The 21,563-nt window shown below is 41.4% G+C and overlaps 2 protein-coding genes across 5 annotated transcripts in view; one reads left to right on the top strand and one right to left on the bottom strand.

Annotated features, from left to right (window-relative positions):
• The window catches only part of PRKAA2 (protein kinase AMP-activated catalytic subunit alpha 2), a 37,583-nt gene extending 30,033 nt beyond the window's left edge, over positions 1-7,550 (top strand). For 2 of the 3 annotated variants that reach the window (XM_063138507.1, XM_063138491.1), the window contains exons 8-9: positions 687-813; positions 2,379-2,869. In XM_063138507.1, coding sequence (XP_062994577.1) covers positions 687-813; positions 2,379-2,614 — 363 coding nt within the window. In that variant the 3' untranslated portion in view covers positions 2,615-2,869. Of the gene's footprint in view, positions 1-686; positions 814-2,378; positions 2,870-7,048 lie in introns of those variants that run through there. The other variant, XM_063138500.1, reaches the window with a different exon arrangement.
• Positions 7,551-14,369: 6,819 nt separating this feature from the next.
• Positions 14,370-21,563, bottom strand: part of FYB2 (FYN binding protein 2) — a 40,300-nt gene continuing 33,106 nt past the window's right edge. The window contains exons 16-19 of one of the 2 annotated variants that reach the window (XM_063138400.1): positions 17,737-17,833; positions 16,681-16,840; positions 16,173-16,206; positions 14,370-15,530 (exon numbers count right to left, since the gene is read on the bottom strand). In XM_063138400.1, coding sequence (XP_062994470.1) covers positions 15,524-15,530; positions 16,173-16,206; positions 16,681-16,840; positions 17,737-17,833 — 298 coding nt within the window. In that variant the 3' untranslated portion in view covers positions 14,370-15,523. Of the gene's footprint in view, positions 16,207-16,680; positions 16,841-17,736; positions 17,834-21,563 lie in introns of both variants that reach the window. The other variant, XM_063138408.1, reaches the window with a different exon arrangement.

The following is a 21,563-nucleotide window of genomic DNA, read 5'->3' as shown; positions in this document are numbered from 1 at the left end:
TATCTCAGCATAGGCTAATTTAAACTTCATATGGACTGGCAAAGTGTGAAAGATGATTTTGTAAATGAGCATGCCATTATGTTTGGGGGGGATTCAATCCACTGAGCCGGAGTAATGATTCATCACAGAACAGGTCCTAAGTGCTGAGTGGGCTAGTGTGACATTTCCCCGCCTGCCCGCCCCAGTCTGTAAAACAGTTTTAGCGTGACATAAGTAAAAGAAAATGTTGATGACCAAGAAATGGAAAGAGGGTTAATGTCAAAAAATACTTGTATAAAAAGTGCCTCTAGGCAAGATACGTGTTTATGAAGAATTTTGGAAAAACATATTCATTATTTTTCTAAAATTAGGTCACTGAGATTATTTTTGGCCAGATATGGTGTAATCCTATGCAAGTCTATTCAGAAGCAATTTCCCTTGAGTTCTGTGGGATTTGCTCTCAGGTAAATGTGCATAGGACTATAGGCTTAGGCTGCACTCCTAAACACACTGTTCTAAGAGTAAGTCCCATTGAATTCAATGGGATTTACTCTTGAGTAGACATATATAAGACTGCATTGTTAATCTTTTCTTTTTAAAGTCAATTTTTTTGCTTAAAATATGTAATTGCAAAGAATAAATAAAAAAAATACTGTTTCTTCTGTACCATTATTCCATTTTCCCTGAAAGACAATTACATGTTTTAGGTTGTGAATGCCTATCATCTTAGAGTTCGCAGAAAGAATCCAGTGACGGGAAATTACGTGAAAATGAGTTTGCAGCTGTATCAGGTTGACAATCGCAGCTATCTGTTGGACTTCAAAAGTATTGATGGTAAGCCGGAAATGTTGTGGAATAAAATCCCGAGGTTGAAGGAGGTTGTCACGACACAGGCCTCACACACCAGGCCTTGTCACACACAAACCCTCCTCAAGCCAAGCGCCACCACTTGAACAACCTGAGGGTAGGGTAAAACACAACCTTTCCCTCATATGAGAGGGTAAAGGCTAGAATCTGAAAAGGTTTTTATTGTGTATGTAATAAGCTGAAGGTTATATATAAGGTGTTTACGATAGTAACTGTAGAGCAGGTGATAAAGCCAAACAGACACATGGTTTGAGGTAACAAAACAAAATAAAATGTTTATTTTTGTTTAACATATCTTAGTTACTTCAAATTCAAGTTAACCTGCTTAATCTACTAGTTTTAATAAAAACAGTAATCTTAAGTCTCTTAAAATCTTATCTTCTTTCACTTTCCACACCACTGACAATCCTAACTGACACTCCCAACCAACTAACCAACCCCCACTGCTCTAGACTCCCCAATTTATACTCCTCCCCCCTTTCATAGCATCATCAGCCACACCCACTCAGTCCAACATTCTGCACTCACTAGACATGCAAAGCTAGCTAAGGGAAAAGAACTGTGGGGTAATGCCACAGAGGGTTTTTTAAAACCCCACAAAATAATCCCACAATGCCACTCTTTCTTTCCACACTTTTTATTTTTAATTAACTTTGTAATATCTGCTCGTTAGTATCCTGGCAATATTACTTTAGAACACTATATATATATATATATATATATATATATATATATATTATTTAAAATCCATTTTCATTGTGCCACCTCGCCATTTCTGGCATCGTGGTGCTTTACAATAAAGCATAAAACCATTTCCATTAAAAACCCTCAACCCACATTCAAATTTAAACCACCCCTCCCCCAAACTCTTGTGAAAGTAAAAATGCCTTGCAGAGGCGTTTCAAACAATTGACAGTATGAGCCTGTCTAATCTCCGGTGGCAAATTGTTCTACAACCGGGGACCGACCACTGAAAAAGCCCTGGCTCCCGCACATACCATACCTGCTCCTGAGCGCGAGTCTGCCAATGGTGGGACACAGGAGTGAGGTGAGCACTCAAGTAACCAGGGCCCAGGCAGTGCAGGGCTTTATACATAGTTAACAAAACCTTGTAGTGTACCCTAGCAGCCACCGGCAGCCAGTGAAGCTCTTGAAGCACCAAAGTGTTAGAAGACCACTTCAGAAGCCCCTATATATATAGTATCCATTAAGAAGTAAGTGCCATGGACTGCTAGAAGGGACATCAGAAGGCCAGGACCATGGGTGGGAGCAATGCTAGCATGGGGGGACGGCACGACTTGCATTATGGCTTCTTGCTGAAACCTTCTGACATTACTCAAGAGACAGGGGAGGCAGCTGTGCAGAAGCAGCTTCTCCTCTGCAAAGAGGAAGGGCCCTAAAAGTACCCACCCACTTCTCTCTCCTCCTTTAAACCACGCTTTTGAAGAACAGGGTGTCGCCAGCATCAGAACTCGACCCTAATACCAGTCAGAGCAGATGCTGTACATTCATTTCCTGTTTGCGCTTTTCAGATGATGTCATGGAGCAAAGGTCAGGCTCTTCCACGCCTCAGCGCTCGTGCTCTGCAGCACGTTTGCACCGGCCGAGACTCAGCTTGGACTCTGCCACTGTGGATTGCCAGTCGCTGCCTGGGTCTCTCCTCGGCTCCTTGACTGGGGGCGTCTCCTCCGTTACGCCGCGTCTCGGTAGCCACACCATGGATTTCTTTGAAATGTGTGCCAGTCTCATCATGGCTCTTGCTCGCTGACAGGTAGCGTTAAGAAACTTGATTTCTTTGGGCAAGTGCAACCCTTTGTGGAATCTGCACAAAAAGGATAAATCGGGCAGGTCCAGCAAGGAAAGCCTAATCCTGAACGTAGAAATACCAAATTCTGCAGCCAGAATATATTCTGTATATTAAGGGAAGTAGGCAAATGTGCTCGATTTATGCAATTCTAGTGGCAGAATTTGATTTATTTTTGCAATGAATTTGGAATAGTCATGTTAGGTGATGAGTGTGGTAGAAGTGGCGGAACGGTGGAGGCAGACAGTAGGACTCTGCACCCTTTCCAAGAGCTGGCTGCTGCCAGGGCTTATGGATTGGCATTTTAGGGTTATATTCTGCAGAAAATGCAACAGCTGCCAAAGTCTGAAAATGCCTGCAACTGCAGCATCCACGGTGCCCCTGCCATCGTGAACCTATCAGTGCAATATGCTCCTGAAGACTTGATAATTCCTTCAAAGGATTCAGAAAACTGATTTCAGAAAACCAAGATAATCTAATGCTGGTAGGGTTGTTTTGCACTTTACACACATGGAAGAAATGTTCACACCTGCTGTTCTTCCACACATTGTAACATGCAAATTCACATCATAGACTAAGATCATAGCTTGTTGAGAAGTGTGGTTTTTGAAGGTTTTAAGACCCCAGGTCTCAATTAATTTCAGGTTTAGCTCTATTCATCTCCACTTTGGAAAGCCTTGGTGTCAGGCCTCTGGCCAAGCTGCAGTATAACTTTGTCTTCTGTGGAAGTGCTTTTGGAATGCTCACGAGAAAACTCAGATTTTGGCTTTAGCTAGACCTACCTTTTGTTCCGGGGGAGAGGAGGGGAGATCTCGCGTTGGGATTAACGCGAGATCTCTCCCCCGTTTACACATAAGGCACGACAACTTCAGGAAGAGAGGCGTCGCGCCCGGCATTTTTTTTTTAAAAAAATTAAAGCGACGGCAGCGCATGAACACTCGTGCGCTGGAGGTAAGGTGAAAAAGCGGGCCCAAATTGTAGGGCTGTATCCTGGGGCAAGGGAGGGATGATCCCTCCCTGATCCCGGGATCCTCTGTGCGTCATATGGGCGTACAGGGACGATCCCGCCCTGGGATATAGCCTGGTCTAGCTAAGGCCTTTGTGTCCTACTCATGGATTCATATAAATGGACTGCAAGGGTATTTCTCTGTTCCAAAACACACTCCTGTATGGTAATGCACCACATCGACAAGGGCCCAGAGGGAGACCTACTGACATTTTCTAAGACAGCAGAGAGCAAGATTCAAGACATTCTGACTGTTACCATCAAGAGCCATGGACTAGATGATCAGTTGGGTTGACTCGATAGAAACCAATCCTTTCAATATTCTTGTCATGTTGTGGCAAGATCAGAGAAAGTAAAATGAAAATAAAACCAGCAGGAGGTTACAAAGGAGATACAAAATAGTTTATTCACAAGAAGCCTGATTCATTTTGGCCTGCGGGCTGTAACAATCATAAATACAAATGAGTCAACACTTGTGATAAAACTTATTTTCAAAATAGGTTAAACAAACACATTGCCACTGGGCATAGGCCGAAACACATCGGGCTTCTTGTGAATAAACTGTTTTACATCCTGAAAACATGTTTCGCTCCTTTGTGACCAAAATTGGAGAAAGCAACAACTTTACTAGTGACAGCAACTGAGGAACAATACATATGTATGTACTCTTCCAAAGTATTAATAAGCCTTTTGGCAATGATCCTTTCTCGAGTTCTGCACACTTGTAGCAGGATTTTGGCCAATGCTGGGGTGTGTACCATACCCATCTCTCAGCCCAGTGGAGAGTTGTAGATCCTCAAAAGTGAACCAGAATGAATTTATTTATTTATTTATTTATTACATTTCTATACCGCCCAATAGCCGGAGCTCTCTGGATGAAATGGATGATACTGCAGTGGTTCTGATTTCACATGCATAGATGCTTATAGGATTCACAAAAGGACACTTGTCAACAGTCTTCATAATATCTCCCCTTTGCAGCTTATGCCTGCAGTGCATAGACTGGGGACTCCACCTCCTACCTTGCTGCACAGAAGGGGGTGCGTGGCAGCTGGCAGCCCCTAAAGCTGGCAGCCCCTAGGAATCAGCAGTCACGTGAATGCCAGTCTAGCCTTTTGTGAGGTGGTGGTGGTAGTAGTAGTGTAGGGTTACCAGCTCGTTTCGCAAACTGGCCCACAGGAGGATTTTCACCGCTTTAATTAAAAGTTTTACATTAGGGAGTTTCTGTTCCCCCCGCCAAGAAATTCTTTTCACAGCAGCCTTTCATCCCCGCTTTGTACTCACTGCGGTTCATTGTCCTGGCCTTGTTAAGCTCAGACCACCTGCTATATCTCATAAGCAATATCCACAGCCCGCTCTTAATCATATTATTAGACGTCCGTCAATCATCGTAGGCCATGCCTTGTACCAAATACATCAAAGTGCAAGGCCTGTATATTTAAATGAGGAACAGTGATTAACTGCAGGGCAGCTGTAGAAAAGAACAAGCTTGCTTTAGCCACCTATGTAAAATTGATAACTGAGGGGTGGGAAAGAAAAATTATACTTTCCTTCAGAAGTGAGGTCCTTCGGTAACAGTCTGCTTCAGGGCAGCTGGGGGTGGGTGGGGCAGAGATCATAAACTGACAAAGCAAGAAGATTAGAGGGAAGCAAAGGCTATTCAGATATATGCTAGGGAAGAGGGTAATGGAGAGAATTAGGAGAACTAAAGGAAAGAATCAAGTGAAAAGGAACCTGGTGCTTGAGACGGGATGGTATCTAATGTTCATCTTACTTAGAGTAGACCCATTGAAATGAACAAGACTTAAATTAGGTACCTCCCTGCAGGAGCGAGTCCATTTTTTTTCTTACTGTGGTTTCAGTCCTCTACTACCATATCTATTTGGTTTCTCCGGTCCTTTTATTTTATTTTATTTATTTGTAAATTTAGGAGTTGTCTTTTGGTCAAATAGGGCCCCCAGGGTGATATACAGTTAAAACAATTTGAAAACTTATGATGTGTTTTTTAAAAAGTTTAAAACAGCACCAACAGCAGAAATTGAAAGCAGGAGAGAATATTAAAAATAGAGCGCGGAGCTCATTTAAAATGATGAAAAGCCACATGGAACAAAAGATATTAAGAGTTCCACAGGTGGGGGATTCCTGTGATCTCCAACACACAATGCACACATGCGCTGTTTCAGACAGGCCACAATACAGATGGGTGAGGGCAAATCATGTTGTGTGTGCAGGTTTATCCATTTAAAGTTCAATCCTATACATGTCTACTCAGAACTAAGGCCCAAGGGGGGAGGGGATTACTTCTAGGTAAGTCGGTATAGGATTGCAATCTAAAATGTTCAGTCCTTTAAAAAAGAAAAAAAAAGAAAGCACATGTTTTATTTTTATACTTTTAAAAAACACTTCAGAAAAAGGGAGTGGCTTTTGTGATTGCTACAGGGGCCACCTAATCAGCACTCCTCTGCACAGCTAGCTGGAGAAGTGAAAGGGAGGGGGATTCATGATTGTCATAGAAGCCAGCACACACCATGGCTTCCTTCTCTTGAGTCTTGTTCCATCAATATCCCTTCATAGTGTTGTATGGTTTCATTAGGGAAAAATAAGTTCACCTCTCTAACTCCCTATGGCAGGGGTGCCCTACTTAAAGAGATCCGGGAGCCATTTCCACCCTCCTCAGACCACCTCACCCCACAGACCACCCCTCACCCCTCATGACGCCGACACATTTAAATGTTATTTTTTTAAAAAAGATGGTGTCCATAGTAGCTAGAGTGGCGGAAGTCTCCGTTTTCAACCTAATTCTGACCATTTTGGTGCTTTGCCGTGGCTATGGCGCAATAAAAGGGTCAAAATTATTCGCAAACAAGCTACTTAGCACTCCATCACTATTATATTATAGTAAACAAATTGGGGGGGAAAGTCAGGGGCTGCGTGCGGCTGCGCACCACATGTTGCCTACCCCTGCCCTGTAACACTGACGTCCGTCGCTCTATCCAAACTGAATAAGAAATTCTAAAACAGTAGGCAGAGTCGACAAAAAGATTGTCCACAATATATTAACAAAGGCAGCCTTGGCAAGGTCATGTGGATTTCCTGCAAGATACAGATGTCCTTGAAATATAAGGAGTTCTTTGAGCACTTTGCATTTCCTTGTGACTGAAGCTCAGGCCATTTCCCCTTCCAACAAGATAGCAGCAAGATTTACCTTTTTAGTCTAAGAGCAGATTGAGTCCCCTTCAGTGGTGCTTTTCACAAGAGCTAGGATGTAAATTTGACAATACTGTTCCAGACCTTAGGGTATCCATATACTTCTCGAGCTTAATTGACTGTGACCTTCACCAGTACACTGATAAGACAGGAATAACTTATGTTTTATTGTTCCTTCTCTACAGGCTACCTGAAAGAATCGGGTAATAACAAATATGTCCTTCTTTGGAAAACGGTTCAACTCTTGCTTTACGAGGGTGAAATGATAGCTTGTGTGGCTGTTGCACTAAATTTTAAAAGAGTCGATTAAGAGTTGGATCACATAAGTATTCACTGCTTTTTATTTCATGTCATAATAGGCTTAATGCTCATTGCCTGATGAAATAAAAAAGAAAAGAAAAGAAGAGCAGGCTTAAAGTCAAAACCAGGAGTTCTAGATTGTGAAGGAGCCAAACACACTGCTTTTGAAACAGGGAGAAGAGTTGGCCCGGCTCTAGCCAAGTCTTTGCCAGGAAGAGCCAGTTCATTTAAAGCAGGGGTGTTGAACCACAGGCCTGGGGCCAAATCTAGCCCTCTGGTGTTTCCCAGGTAGCCCAGCCCTCTTTCCTCTGATCATTTGGTGGCTTCTCTGCCTTTGTGCAGTCTTTTCCCATTCTGAAAGGTTGATGCGCCTCTCCTAAGGCTGAGTTACTGACAGTAAGAACTTCAAGCTGGTTCTTTTTTTGCATCTGTGGTCCTACCCCTTCTGCCTTTCGCCCATCCCAGCACCAGAATACAGCTCCAAGAGCTTCCCTGGAATTGAATTCAGCCCTTGATCTAATTTATTTATTTATTTATTAAATTTATATACTGCCCCCATAGCTGAAGCTCTCTGGGCGGTTTACAAAAATAAAAAACAATGGACCTTAAAAAAATGTATACAGAATTTAAAACCATCAAAAAAAATAAAAACAGTATAAAACAGTATCCATTTTTAAACAACAGTTCTGGGGTCTGTTAAAAAAAAAAACGTAGCATATGATGTTAAATGCCTGGGAGAAGAGAAAGGTCTTCACCTGGCACCGAAAAGATAACAACATTGGCACCAGGTGAGCCTCATCGGGGAGGTCATTCCGTAATTGGGGGGCCACCACTGAAAAGGCCCTCTCCCTTGTTGCCATCCTCTGAGCTTCCCTCGGAGTAGGCACTCGGAGGAAGACCTTAGATGTTGAGCGCAGTGTACGGGTAGGTTCATGTCGGGAGAGGCGTTCCGTCAGGTTATTGTGGCCCCAAGCCGTGTAAGGCTTTAAAAGTTAAAACCGGCACCTTGAATTGGGCTCAGAAACGTATAGGCAGCCAATGCAAGCGGGCTAGAGTTGTTGTTATATGTTCGAACCTTCTGGTTCCAGTTATCAATCTGGCTCTTCAGATTGATAACTGGATGAGCTCTTCAGTTTCCCTTGTTTTTTTCTTCTATGCTTACATTTTGCTGGGTGAGATAAAGCAGATAAATAGAGTGCTTTCTGCATTATGACTCATGCAAAGGGGTTTCAGATGACTCAAAGGGTGGTGGGCACTGGCCCCACCCCTGACAGCTATGCTTTTGAACATGGATTGTACATGGAAGGCTACACGTGCAGGTGTGAGAATAGGGATTCCACGGTTGCTGGAACTCTGCAGGTTTCTGCCTGCCATGGAAGTCTACTGGCAGAGGGTTCCCTGCTTCCATGCCCGATACGTAGATGTCAGGGAAGCTGCATGGCATTGGGAGCATGAGGGGAGGAGAGGTAGCAGCGCAGCCGCAAGGCCCCCTTCAATAGCATGGAGCCCCTTTGCACGATCAGTTGTGTGAAGCAGGTTATATAGTGCAGGGATGGGGGACCATTGGCCCCTCCAGGTGTGGCCAGGCTCCAACTCCCCTGACCATCAGCCAGCATGGCAAGTGTCACGAATAATGGGAGTTGTTACCCAACAGCTACAGAGTGTGGTATTTATTTTATTAGCCCCTATTCCTCAACATTCTGGAACTTTATATATTAAAAAAAAGCAATGGCATGTTCCATATGGTGAAAAAATAGTAGTTTCCCTGAGGTAAGTTGAAAGGGGAGGTGCAAGGAAGCTAGGAAACTAGCTATGTTTGTAAAGACATTTGATTTGCTGCCACCATTATCACTTTAAGCAGTGTCTCAAATTTCCCCTGGGCTGTTCACCATGCATTTCCCATGTGTGGTGAATAACAACAATTTTCCTTGGATAGACGTTTACCCTTATCTGCAGGACAGATGTAAATTCTTAATCTCAGCTTTAAAATCGTGCACTTCTATTGCACTTTACCTCTTCTTCAGAAGGAAATACACTAATTGATAGGGGGTGGGGAAATCCCGCTGATGCCTATTAAGTGATTTTTAAGAATAATTATTTATTGCATTTGTATACCGCCCCATAGCTGAAGCTCTCTGGGCAGTTCACATAAGAATGCCACAGATTAAGAACGAAGGTAGCGTTACTTTATCTGTCTATACGTCTGAATGGTCAATAATCAATAAAGACACAATCCTGTGCAGAAGAAGTCCTACAACTCCAAAGCATTCTCCAACAAGCCATGCTGGCTGGGGAATACTGGGAGTTGTAGGGCTTCTTCCTGTCTAAGCATGCACAGGATTGCACCCTATGTCATTTGTAATGTCAGTCCCACATGGAGCATTGGCAGAGCTCTGACATCACAGATGCTGCTCACACAGCATAACAGCACGCATCACACTTGCACTGTGGATTCTATCAGGGCTAGAATTTAGAAGTAGCCGTATGTCAGTTTTTTAAACATCTGCCAGAACGATTGCTATTCTGTGCCCCTAAAGAAGATAGGCCTCAACAATACATTTTGCTATAAATTAAACAGACCATTAGCTTCAGGATTTTAATTAGAGATTGCAATGCCCAGTATAAATTCATGTAGCCATTACCAATGTAATAAAGCTAGCATTTATTTGGTTTTGTTCCAACAAGTAAGGTGGAAACGTTTACACATACGTGAAATCAAAGTGCCATTCTCAGGCACTGGTTTCCTGGCATGTTACAGCCAGGAGACCACTACTCCCACCGACCCACTGCAAGAATCAGTACCAAAATTGTAAAGATTTAAAATGGGACAGTGAGGTGTGGCTGGTCCTATAATAAAACATTAATTTGTGGCTTATAGTACTGCAGCCCTTAAGGAGGAGCACCATCCTTGCAAAACAAGATAGGGTAGAATTTTCCACTGGTCACTAATACATCTTTAATGGAATCACCCAATTTCTTCATAACAAATGCATAATGGAGCATATAATTCAATTTGCAAATGTCGTTGATAGTTTGTCATCCATATCGGGGGGAGTTTATTAATTCAGGAGGAAGACCAGCCTGAGCATGATAAAGAAAACAGAATTGTGCCTTTTCGCCTCAGCTGCTGAAAGGTATAAATGCTTCCCCCCCACCTATCCCACACACTCATTTTACCAAAAAAAATCCTGTGCTGCCTTCTGTATCAGAGGCACAGGATTACCTAAAATACTTGAATTATATTTGCTGCATTTTCACTTTGCCTCAGTGGTGACCCTTGTATGTGACAAAACATGTTGTTAGAAGTGTTCTATGGAGGAGAAGCAGAGGTGTAATGGTGGAAGAGTTGTCATTCAATGGGAGAGTGTGTGCTTTGCACACAGAAGGTCCCTTACTTCAGAGAAGGACCTCCAGGCTGGAAAGGACCTCCAGCTGAAACCCTGGAGAGCAACCAACCTTGCCAGTCAGATGATCTGACTCGGTAGATGGCAGCTTCCTCCCTTCCCATCTGTTGAGAAGGATAGGAAAAATACAGCGGTAGTCTACCATTTTCCACCTAAAACATGTGATTTGCTGCTCCTCTCCTTTCTCCACTCCAACCCCATGTTAGCCATGAGTAATTTAGGCTTTAATTTCATTTCACCCATACTTTTAAATACATTTTCAAACATTTTGCATGCCTTCACGGAAATATAATGTGTGTCCTAATCCAGTGCATATTACAGCATACATAGGGAGCTTCTGAATGATTCACTCCAAAGGAAGAGTCTCCACAGGCAAACCCCTTAGTACAGGTGGAGCAACCCTTCCATTGAAGTAAATGACAAAACATTTGTGGGTAGCAGAGCTCCCTGTGTTTATACCAATGAGTGTTAGTTCATGGAACAGGCTATGATATAAACGAGTAATGCTGCTTACACGTAAAAAGGAATGGTAAATGCTCTTAGGGCAGGGGTGGGCAGCTTTGGCCATCCAGCTGTTTGGCCTGCAACTCACTGTTATTTAGGCTGATCAGAGTTGTAGGCTGAAACATCTGGAGGATTACATAGTGCCTATTCATCTTAGATTTTTTTTTAATGGTTTCTCCATAGCAGCTCTCCATGCTGGAAAAGGCAAGCCGTTCTTCAGTTTTAAAAGGTGCCTTGTCTCTTCAGAAGTGAAAGCTGCTTTTGAGAAATTAAAAGAAAAACCCCGGGGGAAAGTTCGCTTACTTGCATACAAGTGACTTTGGATTATAAAGAAACACACCCTGTAAACTGTAGTTGATCATAAGCTGTGCCATAAATGGAAATTTTTATTCTGGCTGTGAAAATTCCAAGTCAACTGTAAAAGTCAACCTGTAAACCAGTAGTAAATGTAGCTTCCTATGTATTTAATGGCATTATTTCTTTATATGCATATTTAATTCACAAGAAACATGATCACAAGAATAAGTATTCTAATGTTGTTTCACCCTTTTTACTTCTCCAATAAAGCCTTGAATCCCCTGCAGAAACTGCCTTAACTGATCTAAGTTGTTTAGGTAATTTATTTAGAGACTCTTCATGCTCATCTATGCATTTTTCCTAAGTAGTGGATGTAGTTTTTCTTTATCCTAATCTCAAACTCTGAAATGGATACCAATAATACAGTAGTATTTAATCTTAGGAGCTAAAGGCAAACCCAGTTTTTTCTGTATTAAGATATACTTGTATGTTTTGTAAATCTAGCAATATTCTCTTTTTTTCCTGGAGTGTGCAAAACAAAACCACAAGCCACATGACTATCAAGCTGTGCCCTTCACTATTGCAATTTAGGCAAATAGAACTATTTATGCCCTGAGAAGCTTGAGGAGACTGTCTGTTGTAATCCCTCATATATAAAAATGGAGCTACTTCATGTACTTTACTTCAGCTAATGAAGGTTGGGTATTCAGGATGGGCAGGCTCTGGAATTCTCTGAAATACTCAGAGCTCCAAAAATTAAAATTTTCCAAGCTACTCTGAGGGCTCGGGAAAATACCACCCCATCCCTGTGTAGACAGGTGTTACGGCCCCCAAAAGCACTCCCCAAAGAAGAAATACACACATCACATCTGCTTACTTTTTTTTTTTACAGTGCTAGTAGGAGCAGCAGCATGTAGAAAGAAGGTCCCAGCCTTCTCTCTCATTATCCAAACATGCTGATGAGCAGCATACCAGAGCACAAAAGTCTTGTGGCGGGGGTGCATAGGAACTGTCATTGTCCCAAGGACAGCAGCAGTTTCTACAACCCTTGGGATAATTGCATTTCCCATGGTTCCCTGGACATTTGCACTGTGCACATTGCTATTAAGCACATCAAGGCAGAGAAAGCAACATATAAGGGGGAAACCTTCCCTCCTCTTCGCTTGAATGTGACAACTTCTCTTTGGAAGAGAATGCATTTGGGGGAGTAGGAGTTGACAAAAAGAGCTTTTGGGGACCATGAGAGCTGGTAGGGGATGGGCACATCGAACCCAGGAGTTCTTCCAGCTCAGGTGTTAGCTTGAGCCACTGAAGAATTTCAGGGCTTGTAATGGTCACATCTCCTTGGAGGTGGGTTCCTTCAAGTGCCCCATCTCAGAGAACATCCCCAAGTCCAATATATTCCACAAATTGGTTCTGAAAAATGCTTTCAGGTTGTACTTGCGTTTATAGGAAAACAAGTTAGGGTTTTCTTTATATGATCACAGTTTTGCTTACATAAGTGTTTGGAGAAGGCCCAGCCCTTTGCCCTCTCAGTTTTGTTACTTAAGGAGAAAACAAAGGCTGGATAACTGCAAAGTTTCACCTTCCTATCTCTGTGTTGAAAACGTTTATTTTATTGTATCACATTGCATGGGATGATTACTCCATGGTTGACATTTGCACTTTAATAAAATGGATGATGATCTTATAAAATGCTAAATGCTTCAGTTGCTTTTGTGATCAAATTAAAGTTTAGACACTTCGGAGGTATCTTTAGTATGCTTAGAGCAAAAAGCTAGAAATGTAAATTAGAGTAGCAGGGGTGGTTGGGGAAACTTTGCTCATTATCAAAAAATGTCCAAAAAGGAAATGTGAATTTAATAGTGGATATAGTAGTCATATGGTAACACAACACCAGGCAGAAAGTTAAGAAAAGCCAAGATCATCTCTCCTACTAAAAATATTGGTCAAAAGCTCAGTTTGAAGTAGTCTCCACATACTTTGTATAGCCTTTTCCCCATCACTAACTTCAGACACTGATGTACTGGATTGGAAATGTCTTGTTTAAAAAAATGAAACAATCCCATATATTAGAATTGTGCAAGGCATTCTTCCCCAACCGGTTGCCCTCTAGATGCTTTGTAATACAACACTCAGCATTCCTGACCAATAGCCATGCTGGCTGGGGCTAATGGGAGTTCAAGTCAAAAGTATCTGGAAGGCACAAGGCTGGTGTAAGGAACTTCAACAAGAAAAATTGAATATTTACCATCAAAAAATTCATGTCATCGTTCCTATAATTCAACTCTCTAGCAGTCTCATTCTATAAAGAGAAGGAAGGGAATTTGAAGTAACTAGCATACGTTTATGTTAAACAGGAACTGTCAATTAACGAATTTATACACATTCACATTTCTTCTGAGTTAACATTTCCTTCCAAGGTTATAGAAGTTCAATATTTTTGCTAGCAACCTTGTGTTTTGAAAGCAAGCAAACTTAATTCTAACCACATGTTGGAAAAGCAGAATCAAATGCTTGTGTTTCAACTTCTAAACAAGTCAAGAATTTACTTGAGCTTTGGTTTTTATTCAAAGGGTTCCCCATGCTGTATATTTGACAGGTGTCATCTCAATGACAACTATCAAATCTTAACACATCTCCATGGAACAAGCATAAAATCTAGTTTGATATATTTTCAACCTCAAAAAGAGACCGTTTTCTATGCTCTTGGTGAGACCCTTTTACTAATCCACATTACTTCTACTACATTTTCCCCAGTGATTTCTACAGGGGGTTCAAATCTTAATTGTTCATGTTATTATTCAACCCTTCTTTGGACAATTTAGCAAGATATGCCCAACTATGGTAAAATCTTATAAACTAGGCCAAGGGTGGGCAGGTTCAGGAGGTCAGGGGGGCATTTTCACCCCACCCCCGCAGCTACCTCCCACTGGCTGTTCAGTGGCTTGAAAATGAATTTCTTTCGCAAACCAAATTGGACACCATTTTTTTTCCTTAAAGATTTTTATTATTATTGGGGTGAAGAGCATGTTGTTCGCCCCATTCTAGGGTGAAATCAGCTTGTTACTCATAAAATCATGAGAATTGGCCAAAAAGGGCACCTGGATCACAGCCCCATCCTTTAATTGGAACCTTTTTATTAATTGACCATGTGTTGTTCTTGAAGATCTCAAAGCCACTTTCCTTGGGTGACATTGAGTGTTGTAGGGGCAGAATTCTTCTTGTACAGCTGGATTTGCTCCTTCATCTCCAGATGACCCGTGCTGGTTGAAGGACACAGGTGGATACAACCCTGTGTTTTGCTTTTTATGCTAGTTACAGGTAAGTCAAATAAAACAGCAATAAACAGGATACGTATTTCAAATTATGTGTCAATTGTGTAAAGTGTCTTACAGTTTTATACCACATAGTTCATTTAGCAGAAGTGCTTTCAACAACAGAGTGTCTACTATAAAATGCCAATTCATTTTTTTATTTACATCTAAAATTAATGTCTCAAGTGTACCAGTATGAGAATACTATGAGAATTTGTGGAGACTTAATACAGGATTGGGTACAAAGGTCAAGTGTTACATTTTCAATATGAATAGAAAACACATACAAAAACACAGAACGCATCAACGACATAGAAATTGTTTTGTGCAGAAATATGCTGGCTAGGATCTAAAGAGCCACAGTGGCTTTTGTTCATGTAGAAGGACTTTTCAACATCCCCATCCTTATAACCAAAAAGGCCACTCATTAAGGTTAGGAGATCTTCCACTGCTTGTAGAATTGCAGCTGGAAACAGAACACGATAAAAGCCCTTTGTGTGTGCAGAAGTTCATTAGACAAATGTGTGAGCCTCTTTGCAGCCAAGCATTTATCTGGGTTATTAAGCCACATACAACTTAGCGTGGATCTGAAGAACAAACTATTTTGAACTTGCAATATTTAAAAGCAGCCACACTCAATTTCATGGCAATCCTTCAAGCAAATGGCAGCTGTTAAAATTCAGCTTCTGAAGAATTCAAGCTTAGCATTTAGTTTTCCATTAACTACTCGGTTCTTTCTTTGCCCATACAAATAAAGTTCTTATTGGTGCGCATTTCCAGCACGTGCAGCTATACAGCATTACCTCATAGGAAACAGTTGTGCTTCAGATATACAACACTAATGCCTGTTACAGGAGAGAGCATACAAAAAAAACACAAATTTACTCTCAGTATTGTAAATGGATATGCATCATCACAAAGAAAGATCATTTTTCGAACTGGGTTGAGTTCTGACTAGCTGAAATCTTGGCACACAAGGTAACACCGAAGTAATCAGGACTTTAGTGTATATGTTCCATACTAACAGAAAACTTATTTACATAAACTAAACTATATGTAACAGGTGCATTAAAGCCATCATTCATATCTTCCATCTACTTCTGAACTGTGCCCATTCGTTGCAAAAAAGAAATCATCCCATTAAGTGGGATGGAGGTAAGGGAAGAGAAGAGGAAAGAATTGCAATTCAATAGTATTTAGATGACTTCAATATGCCTATGAAATCAATTGCCTCAAAGAACACACCATCCTCTCACAATAAACCACCCTTACCCAACTTGTATTGTCAAAATCTTTTAGACACCAACTCCCATCAGACTGCCTCAGCACAGCCAGTTGCTAGGTGTGATGAGAGCTGCAGTCCAATATTTCTAGAGGGCATCAGGTTGGAGAAGGCTTCATTAAACTACCAACATTGACTTTCCCTCCCACAAAGATGTTTGTGGAACTCTACTAATAGGAATCAGAAAACATTGTGTAAAACATACCTGAAATTCAAGTGTTCTAATAGCACATACCCATCTGGAGAGGAAAAATACAATTATATGCATGAAGTTTGCTAGAAATTTTAGCAAACATATACACTCAAAACATATGCCTTAAATCTGGCTTTCAAATAAAAATGTACAATGGTAGACCAATCAGTTCTCTAATTAGTAACCCTAATTCAAAATGTCAGATTCAAATACATATCCAAGTAAATGATCCATAGCCCTTTTTTTGGCAGAATAATTCAAGTTTTTGGAAATAAAGTGGTAGCAAGAGTCTGGTTTCTCATCTTGAAAAGAGAGGGCACCAAAGTTCATGCCCAAAGTATTCATCTTGTTTCAAGTTGTTTATGCCTTCAACATTCTCCACTGCAAATCTCCAACATTCAGAGTGGTCCATTGTGAATTGGTAGGTTGTATTAATGAAATTCCACCCACCCTATGTGTTTGCTCATTTACACTCAGCTCAAACCATGGCCATTTCATTCAACACCAATTGGAAACTTACATTTGCCTTCAGAATTCCGACATATTAACTGATTCCCTTCAGTAATGTCAATGACGTCAAGTTGTTCACCAGCTGTGATCTTCAAGTCAAGTTTGCCTTTGGTCAAAGTATTCGAGCAGTGTGTGACTGCAGTATTAATTACTGTAATCTCCTTTTTATACTGAGGGTGTGGGAAAGAAAATCTGTAAGGATGTGGTTCTATGTATACGTACTTGGAAACAAGTCCCACTGAAATAGTTGGCTTAGATTTAAACAAGGGTAGAATCAGGTTGAAAGACACACACCAAATAACTTTAGACATTCACAAGGACTTGGGCATGTTCAGAAGTATTTGTTTTACATTTCCCGCCCTTTGAACAAAAGACACACATACCATATGCCATAACCCAGATGTCATTGAAAAAGCCTCAGTTTCAAAAGTTGTTTGCCATACAAGCAGGAGTGAGCAACATGTGGCCCTCAAGACATTTTGGCCTACAATATGGGAATTCTATGGCAAAACATCTGGAGGGCCAAAAGTTCCCCGCCCCATTCAGAAAGCACTTTAAACCATGGTTTTAACCATGGTGATTAAGCCTGAAAGCCAGGCTGAGTTCAGAAGACAGGCTTTTTGGTTTATTCACCATGGTTAAGGCCATGGTTTAAGGTGTTTTCTGAACATGGCCTGGCTTTCTGGCTTAACCACCATGGTTAAAGCCATGGTTTAAAGTGTCTTCTGAACAGGGCCAGTATATGGATGCCTGTTTGAAAAACAAGACTGCAGCTCACAATTCTTCAAGCACCTATATGCTCCGCATCCTATGGGCTTTTCTCTGAACCAAACCCTAGAATCCTTGCCAAATGCTGAGAATGTCTGCATGCATCTAATGACAAAGTAATTCAAACAGAAGTTTTCTGGAAAGTTGCTATTCATAGTTCTATGTTAGAAGGAGACTAGAAATTGCACAGTAAATTTTCATGCATCGCACGCACACACTAATTAACATTGAGCTACAGGAAACCATAGCAATGTCTTCCAAGCATTTAAATTAAAATAAATAATCAGAGGAAACATACCATGAACTTCTCTCTAAACAACTTTTCTTCTTTTGTCATCTTGTTAATCTTTTCTAAATTGTATTTCTTGACTTTGAAGAAGTTTCTGGAAGAAAAGCTATCAAGAAAGGATATGCATAGGATAAATTAGCAAACGGACACAGGATAGTAAAGTCAGTCTTCGTTGTATTCCAACAACTCTTCTCACAAGTGGCTGCAATCCTATACACACTTACCTGGGAGTAAGCCCCATTGAATGAAATAGGACTTACTTCTGAATAGACATGCATAAGATTATGCCATATGTCTCAATGAATGCTGTGGATTTTACTTCAGACAAGCATAGGATTGCATTTTAATCATTCTATTCAGTGGCAGATATCACTTCTGGAACGTATTAATGCAAGACAGAAAGAGGAAGGTTCATTTTTAAGTCCAATATAGCCTTTCTATCCAATGGATTTATTTAAATTATTTCTATCCTGACTTTTAAATTTATTTATTTATTACATATTCATACTGCCCAACAACCCAGACTCTCTGGGCAGTTCACATTTAAAACCACAATGTTCAAAAATCAGAATTTTAAAAAAAGTCATATAAAACCAGGAAAAGTTATAACCCAAGGAAAGCTTGTCTAAAAAGATATGTTTTCTGGAGGTGTTTGAAAGATGTTATATTTTCCACCTCCCGAACCGCACGAGGGAGGGTTTTCCAGAGGGTGGCTGCCACTACAGAGAAGGCCCGCCATCGAGGTTCTTCATGATGACATTCTGCTCGTCTTGGAATTGCAAATGTGTTTATAAGGTGGCTTACAACATCAACAAAAAAGATGTCATAAAATATCAAAATATAAAATAATGATAAGAATATAGGTTTTGTTGTTGTTTATTCATTCAGTCGCTTCCGACTCTTCGTGAATTCATGGACCAGCCCACGCCAGAGCTTTCTGTCGGCTGTCGCCACCCCTAGCTCCCCCAAGGTCAAGTCTGTCACCTCCAGAATATCATCCATCCATCTTGCCCTTGGTCGGCCCCTCTACCTTTGGCCTTCCACTTTCCCTAGCATCAGCCTCTTCTCCAGGGTATCCTGTCTTCTCATTATGTGGCCAAAGTACTTCAGTTTTGCCTTTAATACCATTCCCTCAAGTGAGCAGTCTGGCTTTATTTCCTGGAGTATGGACTGGTTTGATCTTCTTGCAGTCCAAGGCACTCTCAGAATTTTCCTCCAACACCACAGTTCAAAAGCATCTATCTTCCTTCGCTCAGCTTTCCTTATGGTCCAGCTCTCGCAGCCATAGGTTACTACGGGGAATACCATTGCTTTAACTATGCGGACCTTTGTTGTCAGTGTGGTGTCTCTGCTCTTAACTATTTTATCAAGATTTGTCATTGCTCTCCTCCCAAGAAGTAAACGTCTTCTGATTTCCTGGCTGCAGTCAGCGTCTGCAGTAATCTTTGCACCCAGAAATACAAAGTCTGTCACTGCCTCCACATTTTCTCCCTCTATTTGCCAGTTATCAATCAAGCTGGTGGCCATAATCTTGGGTTTTTTGAGGTTTAACTGCAACCCAGCTTTGCACTATGCTACCTATGCATATAGGGAAACTTTATATTGTTTAAAAAATGTAACAAACACAAGCAAGTATGAGACAGAAAGAATGACCTGGTTCAAAGGTAATGGGGAGCCAATGAAAAGCCTTGGGTTTATGTGCTCCTTCTTCTTCTGCACTAGCAATGAGTTTGGAAGCTTCCATTTCTGACTTTAAAGTAACCATGGTTTCCTATAATGCACTGCGGCTTGTTTAAACTAGGGTTAGTGAGATCAAACCATGGTTTCAGTTTCTGGCTTGTTCTCACTAAACATTACTAGCAGTTAGTTACGAGATAATTCATTGATTATCAGCTGGAATCCCTTAACTTTCTGAAGCAAACGAAATACACACTATTCACCCCCCTAAAATTTTCTTGTGAGAGAAGAAAGCAGCAACTTGTCTTGATTCAAGAGCAGGGTCCATGCTCAGCTCTCCTCTCCTCTCCTGTCCTGTCTCAAATCAGAAGAGAGCATAGAATTGGCAGACTTGCTATTCCAAACTAGATCCAGAAACTGTTTTTAGAATACGGGCCTCCGGAGAGTCCCATATTAAATCAAAAGTTGAATTGTAAAGTGACCCCAACTCCACTGAGAATACAACAGCTTGTGCATACAAAAGAATAATAGAAGAATTAAAGTCTACGTAGGCATTGCCTACAAAAGGAGTAGAGAAACTGGGGATGTGAACATGCACACAAGTTTTGCTGTCCACATCTCTGCATATCTGGCTGCCCTAGAGGTTTTATGTGTTTAGTTTGAAGATCTGAAAGGGCTCTATAAGCCTGTTAGGTTGAACCCACTTACAAAGGTCCCTGTGTTCAAAAACACTGCTGTACCAAGGTGCCCATCCGTTGGTAGTTTTGTAAGGACATTCACAGCTGAATGTAAGGTACACAAAATAAAATAAATAAATACACAACCCAACATTTCCTTCATTATATTTCTGCACCGCCATTGCTTCTCCTTTGAGCCTTCTCTTTGGACAAGAGGAATTTTAACTTCCGGTTTTTATGAGTCGACTTCTTCTCCTCTCTGAAGATGAGCCAGAGAGTGGGGGGCAGGGTGGGGTGGGGAGAACATGTTTTCCTAATGACGTGGATGCTGCAAAATGCTGATGTTCAAAAAAGACAATGAGCACCAGCGAGTTCAACCAAGATACCACAGAACAGGTCTCATTTTATGCACCAGTGAATCACCAAAAACATTTTAAAATAGGAATCATGTCGTTACAGCAGTACACAGAGCTGCAGTTCAATAGGTTGCCTGCAGATCACCAAGCAGCCTTCATCCAGCCGTAAAGCTACAAGGGGTTTTCTTTTAATGCAAGCATAAAGCAGATGCTAAAATTATTATTTTTCTTCAAATGCTACATGAATTTTTGACTCCAAAGCCACAGAAAGACAGTTTTATACTTTTAGCACTCAATTATTCTCATGCTGCTGAGGAACTAATTCATTATCATGATGGTGATGTACAAAAACAGCCCCAAATCTTTGCTCTCCGAGATTATTTTATTACCCGTGAGGATTAGGGATGGATGAATCAGCATGTTTCGCTTTCTGTAACGTTTGCATCTTTCTCACACGCAAAACCATTCTGTTCCATCTCCACCCCAGTTTGTCATTTATTTATTTTTTTAAAGATTGCATGTAAATTCCATATGCACTTTTGGATTGAATTTGCACTGATATATATACGGATTTTCTGTGAGCACGTTCCCCTAATACAGGGGCTTTGAACCTCTTTCAGCCCAAGGGCCAAATTCAAAAGAAGGAGGAGCAAAATACCAGCATCTTGTAGCTTGGGACATAAGAAGAATCCTGCTGGATCAGACCAAGGGTCCATCTAGTCCAGCACTGTGTTCACACAGTGGCTGACCAGGAACCCCCAAGCAGGACATGAGTACAACATCAGCCTCCTGCCCATGTTCCCCAGCAACAGGTGTATATTGGCCTACTGCCTCTGATGCTGGAGGTAGCACATAGCCAGCCATCAGGACTAGCAGCCTTTGATAGCCTTCTCTTCCAGGAAGTTATCCAACTACCTTTTAATGTTGTTGCAAGTGCCCAACTGGGTCCAGGAATCTGACAGAATCTGCATCTAGCCCCCCTGTCGGGGTGTGTGTGGTGCGAACACAGGCCCAGGGCCTGCAAGTGCTTTTTGTGGGTCCACCCTGGGAATAAATTGCCACCATTAGCAGGGGGGGGGCAGATGGTTGCCGAGGGCTTAGGAGGCTCATGAACCTCCCAAGCGCT

The sequence above is a fragment of the Elgaria multicarinata genome, chromosome 1, assembly GCF_023053635.1.
Source record: "Elgaria multicarinata webbii isolate HBS135686 ecotype San Diego chromosome 1, rElgMul1.1.pri, whole genome shotgun sequence".
NCBI lineage: Eukaryota > Metazoa > Chordata > Lepidosauria > Squamata > Anguidae > Elgaria > Elgaria multicarinata.
This window is presented reverse-complemented; position numbering and strand designations above follow the sequence as displayed.